General features: G+C 55.2%; 1 protein-coding gene across 1 annotated transcript in view; it reads right to left on the bottom strand.

Moving 5' to 3' along the window:
- Positions 1 to 1,525: 1,525 nt before the first annotated feature.
- The window catches only part of Fam161b (family with sequence similarity 161, member B), a 14,513-nt gene continuing 6,355 nt past the window's right edge, over positions 1,526 to 9,683 (bottom strand). Inside the window, exons 2-8 of the mRNA XM_013507125.1 lie at positions 8,461 to 8,777; positions 7,255 to 7,805; positions 5,310 to 5,653; positions 4,747 to 4,874; positions 2,699 to 2,863; positions 2,394 to 2,493; positions 1,526 to 2,243 (exon numbers count right to left, since the gene is read on the bottom strand). Coding sequence (XP_013362579.1) covers positions 1,947 to 2,243; positions 2,394 to 2,493; positions 2,699 to 2,863; positions 4,747 to 4,874; positions 5,310 to 5,653; positions 7,255 to 7,805; positions 8,461 to 8,777 — 1,902 coding nt within the window. The 3' untranslated portion in view covers positions 1,526 to 1,946. The remainder of the gene's footprint in view (positions 2,244 to 2,393; positions 2,494 to 2,698; positions 2,864 to 4,746; positions 4,875 to 5,309; positions 5,654 to 7,254; positions 7,806 to 8,460; positions 8,778 to 9,683) is intronic.

Here is a 9,683-nt window from a genome sequence, read left to right as displayed (position 1 = left end):
AAAAAAAAAAATTATATACATTGTTTTTAGAAAGTAGAAATACTTCTACTCATGGCATTGGAACCTGAATTAGAAAATGATGTTTCAAATTGAAAGAGTCTAAACTTAATACAACTGTAGATTTTATCCACAGCGTACTATTCTAAATCCCAATAATGTGGCAGACCTCTGGCTTAGTCCCATTTATGTACGGGGTTGTGATCACAGAGTGTAAGCAGCTCTCGCGAAGTTTTCTCCCAGTGTGGCAATGTCTGGGAGACAAGCCGGAGCGCAGGACAGCAGAGCGGCCCGGGTACCTGGATGAACCCTGGCCTTGAGCCTCCTTCCGCCGCACAGCCTGGGCGCCCTGACCCTTCTTCCGCACGAAGTCCTCCTCCAGCCCCGCCTGCCTCAGCGCGGCTCCATACCGTAGCTCCGCTTCTTTCCGGGCACGGTCCTGTGGAATGGAACTTAATCTGCTGTAGCTGTCTCCTGAATTACCAGATGATTCTAAATTACTTGCTTAATCCGTTTCCGTATAATTCTGCCCCTAACTCTTAGCGCTGGGCCCAGGTTTGCAGACAAATTTCTCAGAGCTTTTGTTTTCAAGTTTTAGCTTGCAGATGGGTTCCCTGAGGATCTTGTAAAAATGTGGGTTTGGGTCTGCCTCAGGTCCTTGCACAGGACTCCACTCATGCGGTACAGAATACTTCTTTCCTAGTTTTACTAGGCCCAAACTCGTTTTGCAGAGGGCATTTCTTTTCCTACCACTGATAAAGATAAAACCATGCTACCTTTAAGAAAAATGCAGGTTTGTACTAGGCAGGGCTCAGATGCGGCCTGCAATTCTGTATTTCTAACACAACCAGGAGATGCCAACTGTTAATTTGGCAGCCTTTGCAAAGCAAGGACTTAGATTTGTGGGAGACCAAGTGAGACTCACATGAAAAAAGAAATATAGTCCATGGGCCAGCATAGTGGCTCATGGCTATAATCCCAGCTATTTGGGAGGCTGAGTCAGGAGGGTTGCATGAACCCATGTGTTTGAGACAAGCTGTACAACACAGGGAGACCCCAACTGACAAACAGCAGCATCAATAGACACAATTGGAAAAAAAACCCAAAAAACAAACAAAAAAATCTCCCCCAGATTTAGCTGGGCATAGGAGTACACTCAGTTGAAACTACTCAGGAGACTGAGGCAGGAAGATGGCAAGTTTGAGGCTGGCCTGGGTAACTTAGTGAGAACCTATTTAAAAAGGGGGAGACTGGGAAAGTAGGTCAGTGGTAGAACACTTGCCTAACACACAAAGGGCCCTAGATTCAACCTTCAGAACCACATTTTAAAATTTAAAAGCAGCTAGGTGGCACAAACCGGTAATCCCAGTACTCAGGAACTGAGGCAGGACAGCTGTAAATTCAAGACCAGCCTGAACTACATCGCAGTGCTCTGTCTCAAAAACCAAAATACAAATAAGTAAAAAAGAAATAAAATTTAAAAGCAAACAATCATGAAAAAGACTAAAAAATCAACAAACAGCTACACTCAGGACACCTTAATAAAATGTTTATTGAAGAGCAAAAGTTGTAATAGAGTACTTTGTATCTTTCCTAGTGTTGCCAAGGACCTGTTGAGATCTGAAGACTACACTGGCTGCTTTCAAGGCAATAGCTGAAAGGGAAAGGTCAGGGTGGGAGGCTTGTTTTGGTGGTGGGGGTGGAGTCCAGGTGGTGCTCAACTACCTGCCCAGGCTTTTTAGTTTTTATTTTGAGGTAGGGTCTCTGAGTTGCCCAGGCTCGCCTCACACCTGCCATTCTCCTGTCTCTGCCTCCCAGGCCGCTTGGATTACAGGCATTTGTACTACACCTGGATAGCTTGAGAGACACTAAGCAAATCCAAGAGAGCCCAGCCTGCGTGTGACTTGGGGATGGGCAGTGGGGCTGGAGTTGACCCGCAGATGCCTAGATTAAGCTCTAGCTGGGGGTGGAGCTAATGCCCAGCAATCAGAACCAGTCACTAGGGAACCCCAAGTGCTGAAAGTGCAGAGTAAAGGGACCCACAGAGCCTGATGCAGCCCGGGTGTTCGGGACAGCGGCCCTTTGGGCCATGCAGGCAGCTCCGGCACTCGTGGGGAGAGCTCAGGGATCTGCCTTCCCTGGGGGTCGGGGGGGGGGGTCTCCACATGCTTCTGCCTGAAAGCCGCCTCGTCTGGGAGGAGCCTGGTGAGCTGCATGTGAGCACCCGAGCCCTTCAAGGCCTGCATCTGGAGAAACGTGGCGGCAATAAAGGGGTCCGGCTGAGAATGCCTGAGTCTTCAGTAAGTGTTCAGTGCTCACGTACTGAAATTATTTCGTGACCTCTAAGAGCCCTTTCATGCAAGGCAGAAAGCAGCTAAGTGACAGTGTGGTTTTACCTTGGTAACTTGTTCAAAGAGATAGGGCCTTGCTTGTATTCTCTTCTTCATTTCTTCCAGTTCTTTCTTATATTCTTTTGCTCTTTTACGGTCATTGTTCCTGGAATTAACAAGATTTCTAGAAAGAATTTCATCTCCTCCAATCAGAACACCATCCATTCCCGTGAGGCGGAGTAACTCGGAAGTACCTTGTAAATTCCTAACTTCCTGGCAAAATCCCTGACTCCTGTGATTACAGGCGCTAACCCCCAAGAAGTCCAGCTTGCCATTTTTCAATCTTCCTGGATCCCAAGACAGACACCTACCGGTTCTCTCTCAGCTTGGCTTTGAACACCTCCTCCAGGCTCTTATGGGGATCCATGGCTTTTGCACGCAGGGCCACAGACCTAGACAGCGCTTGACATTTCTTTTTGTGCATCTCCAACCACTGAATACTCTCATCCGCTTGCTCCTTTTTTTCAAGCAAACTTCTGAAGGGAGGGAGCAAAAACAAGAGTACACATCCTGGGTATATTTAAGCGCAATCCTAATCATCTCTCCGGAAAGTATGTTGGTGTTTTCTATGAATGCATTTACCAGTGTGGGCATTTTCAGAAAGAACAAGATTTTGATATGAAATCCACCCGCAGATGAAGCCGTTCCAGTTCTGTAAGCCCCAGAGATCTCCTACCTCATTCATTAACTGAAGTGGAGAAGGCATAAGTTACAATATCCTTAAACAGCCAAGTATTTATTAGATTTGCTAGGCTTGCACCTATCTGAAAGCAGTAAGTACCAACAGCCATCATTTGCTGAGCTGTGTACCATGAACCACATACTACTACATTTCCTGTAAACCTCAGATGCAAAACCTCCTCCACAAGAAGAGACTGAGGGTCAGAGAGTGTACGCCACTTGTGCAAAGCTACCCAGCATGCCAACTGAAAGGCCAGGATTAGAACCGAACTTCTGACCCACGAGCCTCTGCCCACTGCACCTCAAACAGTAGGCCAGAAGGTACTTGGGTTCATGGTTCTTTGGACATACAAATCCACATTTCCAACAAAAAGCAAACAACAAAAAACTAGAAATGGGCCTCCTTCAATGCAGACAATTTGGAATCAACTTGAAGCCCTTACTTTTTAAATTATTCTATTTAAGGTTTTATGTGGAGTTTTACCAAAAGGAAAAACAAGCAAGATGTGTTGTATTGAGATGTGTCTGTTCAAGTGGACAGGAGGGGAGGAGCAGCAAGGAGGTTCGGTCTGCTAGATGTCACCCTCCCTCTTGCTGGCGAGCAGGCGGGCCGTCTCCCACAGGAGAGCTGGCCTCCTCGTGAGGCTGGGATTACGGGGCCTCCGTGTACTGATGCCTTTGGCCCTGAGTTAGTAACTCTAGGAAACTCAAGGATTCTAAACACACGGGGAGCCCCCAGGGGAGCACCCGGAGGGAAAGGCTCTAAGAACTACTAAGCCGCTAGTCCCGCAGGGCTCAGCTGCTCACTGCAGTGACACACACACACACACACACACACACACACACAGTCGCTCAGAGGCCTCAAGGAGGAGCCCCTTCTGAGGTGCTGGCTCGACTGAAGGGTTAAAAATAAAAAGGCTGCGTGGTAGAGCACGTGCCTAACGTATATAAGGCCCTGTACGTGATCCTCAGCACCGCCAAGAAAGGAAGCAAAACAAGCTCCTTGTTTCTTCTATCCAACTTGGACACCTCCCTAAAACTCAGAGCACCTCAAATCTGGCATGGTGCACACCTGTGATCTCAGCACTCGGGAGGCTGAGGCAGGAGGATCACCACAAGTCCACGGCCAGCCTGGGCTACATAGTGAGTTCAAGGCAGCCTGTACTACATAGCAAGACTCTGTCTTAAAAAAAAAAAAAATGATCACAGTGCAAGTCCAGCCTGGGTAACTTAGTGAGTCCTTGTCTCTTTGTCTTAAAAAAAAGAGGACTGGGGCTGTAGCTCATCGCCAAGGCCTGGATTCAATCTTCAGCACTGGAAAAGAGAAAACAAACCGGCAGTGGCGGCAGTAGCTGTCTCCTTTGCGGCAGGCTCAGCCCTCTGCCTCAGGCTCCTCCGACTGCTTTTCGCTGGTGGCTGCCTTCCTCTCTCACTTACCTGCTTTGATACACACTGGTCCGTCTGCAGCCCTCTTTCTGTCCTGCCGACCTTGCTACTCGCAGTGAGTCCCGCGTTTGCTGAGTGAGGGCCGGGCGCTGTCCACACCAGACGGGCAGAGCCACGCGCATCCCTGCCCGGTCACAGAAGCCCTTCTCCCTCCTGAGCAGTCTCTGACAGTGGAGCAGGCCGGGCAGCCGGGTGGGGCCCAGCGTCTGGGGCCGTGGGGCCGGCCACTCACCTGACTGCAGACTCCCTCTTCCTGGCGGCGTCCGTGATGTGCACAGGGAGGGTGTTGACAGAGAGCGAGGCAAGGCCACTCAGCGAAGCACTCCTGGGCCGGGCTGTGGCTGCTGGCTGGGGGGAGCCCTGCAAGGAAGGAAGTCTGGCGTTGGTGCGACAGTCTGTGGTGCTGGTTTCCGTCCCAGTGAGGATCCAATTTCAGTGAAGGACTGAAAACAAGAATCTTCTTCTTCCTGGGAATAAGGCAAGGACAGTGAGACTGCAAGGCCAGTTACCAGGCCAAGACTTGGACGTGTCCTGAAGTTTTCAATCCGATGGGAATTCCTCAGAACCGATATAAGGATACGAGCAATTGATTCCAGTCCTCAGCCTCCCAAACCCGCTTAGACTTATCTCTGTAAAACCCCTCCAGAGAGAGGGACGAAAGGGAGCCCTCCTGCGCGGACGTGCTTATCACTGAGATGGCAGTTTGCTGTTGTCTGGGGCAGACGAAGACGGCGTGAAAAGTGCTTCCGGGACCCCCGGGCCCACCCTGGGCCTCAGGCAGTGCCCGGCTCTCACCCTCCTCCCTCCGGCGGCGGCGTCACAGGGCCCCGGAGGGCGGCACCGGCCGGGGGTCCTCAGCAAGAAAGGCTTGCTGCGCGTGGCCTCTCGGGTCTCCCTTCTCTTCGCCGCCCTCCTCTGGAAAGCCCTGAAGAGGGCCTCGTGGTCAGGGACGACAGGGTTCACCCGAGGCTGGAACCCGAAGTCGGTGTGCAGGAAGCCAAGCTGCTTCTCCCGCGTGCGGGCGGCCGCGCGGGCCCGGGGGTCCGGCCGGCCGCTGGAGGCGGCGAGGGGCGCGCAGGCCTTGTGGAGCGTGTCCAGGGCCCGCGTCTGGATGCGGATTCTCCTGAAGAGCTCAGCTTCTGTGGAGAACGAGGCAGAGGGCCGGCGGGTGAGGGCCCACACTCCCCGGCAGAAGGCCCGGAGCCCCGGCAGGAGTGTGCTGCAGCCGGCCGGCAGCTTCCGGGGGCCTCGTGCGCCTGCTGGCTGCACGGGGGAGCTGCGGCTAGCGGTGACGGGAGTGACAAGGGCGAGCACCACAAAGCCGTCTGCCGCCTTTCTTTCCTGGAGCGCTCAGGAACGCACCGCGACCGGACACGGCTGCTGCGGCCAGCGGGCGGCGCCCGCGGCTCCCGGCACGGCTCCCGGCAGAGAGGAGCCGGCCAGCCGCCTGCCCCTCCCGGGCTCCCTGGTCTCTGAGCAGAGCCCCCTCCGCCAACCGTCCCCTCGCCCGAACCACTCCTAACGCTCCTCCTCTCCTCTCCGCAGTCACAGGTTCTCCATTTCCTCCTCTCGAAGCCCTCCCCGGCCCACTTTTCAGGGTCCCTGCGCTTCACCACTGCCCCGCTGTGCATTTCTGAAATGCCTGCTTATCGTGTTCCCCCGAAACAAGACCCCGCTCGGCGGCCAGTCTGCGAGGCAGGGGGCAAGCGGAGGTTGGCTGGGGCCGGCAGCTCTGATCTGCAGTTTTCCAGGCGGACTCCCTTCCGGCGAGGTCTTACTTGGGGGACAGAGGGTACCGGCCAGCATCCGCGCTGCCTCGCCACGCTCTCGCTACCCGTGCAGCCGTGTGACTGCGTGGGGTCCGTCCCGAGCCAGCGTGCTGAAGCCCGTCAGCGGCTCTCCGGGGCCTCCGGACAAGTCCGAACTCCCAGGCGGCCCACGAGGCCCCGTCCTCCGCCCGCGCGGCTTCCCACGCCCGGCCCCACCTCTCTCTGCCTGCCCCTCCGTCTCCGCAGTTAGCCTCGGCGCCCCCTCCCCGCGCGCTCCTCCCGCTCGCTGTCTCGGGGTGCTGCCCCGCACGCTGAGAGCGCCTCTGCGGTGCTCGCGGACCCACGTCCCGTTAGCCCCGCACAGGACGCCTCCGTCACTGATTACTTGTCTGTTACCAGCCCCCCCGCTTGCTGGCCACAAACCCCGCATCTCCTTAGGGCAGGGCAGCGCCTGCTGAGCTGCGTACTAAGACCGAAGAATGAATAAAGCCCGAGCTGTACTTTTTGTCTGTTCTGAGGTTCTGCGGGTGCAACCCAGAGCCTCACGCGAGCGAGGCGAGCTCTGCCCCGAGCTCCAGCCCCGTCCCCCAGACAGCAATGCTGTTTGAAACAGGCACATGATCGTCCCTAAGGAACCCCAGCGACTTGTAACTCCCGCACCCAGCTGAGCGAGGCGCCCGGAGCTTTCCTCGGGCGGCTGCCGGGGCGGCACTAGCCCGGGTGGCCCTCCGCCTCGCGGCCGCGGCTGCGTGTGCTGGCACAGAGCCCTCACCCGAGACCCGGGAGAGCTCACAGGACGCGCCGCGGGGCCCCGGTAAGAGGCTCACAGCTCCCCAAGTCCCGCAGGGCTGCGCCGAGCACGCGGCCTCCGGCGGGGCCCCTCGAAAGCTCGTCTCGGGGCCAGGCTAACTAACTCCCTAAGGCCTCTCGGCGCGCCCAAGGAGGCGGCAGTGCGGCACGGATGGCTTTACCCTCCAGTCTGTCCCCCAGCGCTGGCTCCAGAACGGACTTTGGGATCCTTCGGGGGGCTTTCCTTCGGGGGGCCTCGGCCTTCTCTGTGGCAGCCAGGTCTCTCTGCCGCGCAGCTTCCTTTCGCTGCTCTTCCTTCTCCAGGAAGCTGAAGGGCTTCAGGGAGGACAGGAGCAGTTCCTTCCTCTTCCTGATCCCTTCCCGCCTCTGGGCCTCCCTGCGCGCCGTGACCTCCTGGTAGAGGGGCAGGTAGACGTGCGCGGGCACAGGCTGTGCCCGGAACTGCCGGTGGCACTCGGCCTCCTCCTGGCCCTGCCTCTGGGCCTGCTGCCTCTCCTGCTCAAAGGAGGCCGGCGACGCCAGCCACTGGGCTTTCTTCTGGGCCTCACGCAGCGTCATGTGGAATGGACGCGGGACAGTGATGGAGGACGCCCAGGAGCGGATGCTTCTGTGCCGGGAAGGAGGCCCGGAGCCTGAGGGCGGCTGTGCCCGGGCCCTGGGGATGTCGCAGGGAAGGCTGCTCAGGGAACTGCAGCGCCTTGTGGAGCCACACCTGGGGGAGAAAGCGGATCTGTGTGGAGGCCAGGGCCGTCAGGAGGCCTGGCTGCCCCCTCATCCTCCTCCCCCGGCTGTGCTGCGTGCGGCTCACGGCAGCCTCTCGGGGTCCCACAGCCCCACAGGCCTCCCTGCTCCCACGGCAACCCTAGCTGCCCTGGGGGGCTCTTCTCATAAATCGCCAGTCTGCCCTCTGTCTCTGCATAGGAGAAAGGACAATGGGGCACCACGGGGGCTCAGGCAGACCTAAGTTACAACCTTGCTTCAGACATTCAAGTTTTGCATTTCTTCATACGTAAAATGGCAAAACAATATCCACTGCAAAGGCTACTGGGAGGAGAAAGCAAATAGTAAATGAAATAAAGCACACGTGCATGTGACAGACCTGACCGAGGTGAAGGTGCCTTGTCATTCCTGGGGGAAAATGTGGGGAGAAAGGTGTCCAGTTAATTCCAATGCGTCCCTGAACTAAGAGCTACCCAGCGTGATTTAGGCTCCTGGGTGGGAACCGCAACCCTTGCTTGGCCCCAAAAGTGCATCTGACCTGGAACCTTGAGAAGTAGCGGAAGGGGTCACTGCTTTTCACAGGAAGGAAGTGAGGCCCAGAGACACGGCGTGACTCTCCTGGGGCAGCTGTTAACACAGCGCCTTACCTCAGAGATGGAGGGCATCTGACCTGCGGCCTCCCCCGGCCCTTGTCCTGGAAGAAACTCTCCAGGTCCTCATCTTCAGAGAAGCTCTCACCACTGTCTGGGTCAGAGGCAAAGAGGGACTCCAGCAGACCCCAGCTGCCTTCCTGCTTCAGAACCTGCAGGGTCTCGTAAAAGCTCCCAGTCGAGTCAGAAGTAGAGTCTGTGTCCTCTTCTGGGCTGAGGAACTCATGCAGTTTGCCAGCCCTGGGCAACGCCAGCCCATCCCCAGACAGTTCATCTTCTGCCTCACTGTCTGAGGAGGATTTGGGAGGGAATACCTGAAATGGAATAGAAATAAGTCATGGGTTAAACTCATTCCAAAGGTCTTCAGAATGCACCTGCTAGCCGGGCATGGTGACATATGCCTGTAATCCCAGCACTTGGAAGGCTGAGGCAGGCGAACTGCTACGAGTTCAGTGCTGGCCTGGACCACGTAACGAGCTCAAGGCCAGCCTGAACTATGTACTGAGACCTTGTCTCAAAAAACAAAAACAAAAACAGAAACAAAACCAAAAACTCATAAACGATGTTCCTCACTGTACAGAAATTTCAGTGTGCTATATGGGGGAGTTTGGTTGAAGGCAGGAAAGCAAACTGAAGAGCAAAAGTCAGTTCCGTGTTCCTGTCTAACTGGGATTTATCTACTTGCTACCTATTTCCTTCTCTTGTTTCTCCATCATATCCCTGATTCCCTCACATTCTAACTAATTTCCACTCCATCATTAGGGATGGGTGATTGACAGGAGAGACAACGTGGCCTGGCTAAAAGCGTACCAGGACAGAACGTTTGACCCAGTCAGCTTCTAAGTACTTCACTCAGGGGCCAGGGCGACAGCTCAGTGGTGGAGCACTTGCCTCGCGTACTCACGGGCTAGGTTTGAGCTCCAGCACTGCAAAACGATAAGAAACTTCATTCATACAGAATGTACAGAAACACTTATAGGGAGGGTACCTCCAAGAGGAAGACAATCAGGGTCTCTAGTCTCGTGAAACTCTCATTCTAGCGAGAGGATGTAGGGGACAATGAATCTTAGCATATTATTTTAGATAAAATAGTTTTGGTAAAAGCCTACATGGTGCCTTGGGAAGCCTCCCGGCACAGTGTAAGAGCTAATTCTCCAGATCAACACTGCCCAGGAATGTCTCCCCAAGATAAGGGGGCGCCTAGGCCTAGGTAACCCTCC

This window comes from Chinchilla lanigera, unplaced genomic scaffold (genome assembly GCF_000276665.1).
Source record: "Chinchilla lanigera isolate Chin_1 unplaced genomic scaffold, ChiLan1.0 scaffold00122, whole genome shotgun sequence".
Lineage (NCBI taxonomy): Eukaryota > Metazoa > Chordata > Mammalia > Rodentia > Chinchillidae > Chinchilla > Chinchilla lanigera.
Note: the sequence above shows the minus strand (reverse complement) of the source record. Positions and strands in the feature narration are given on the sequence as shown.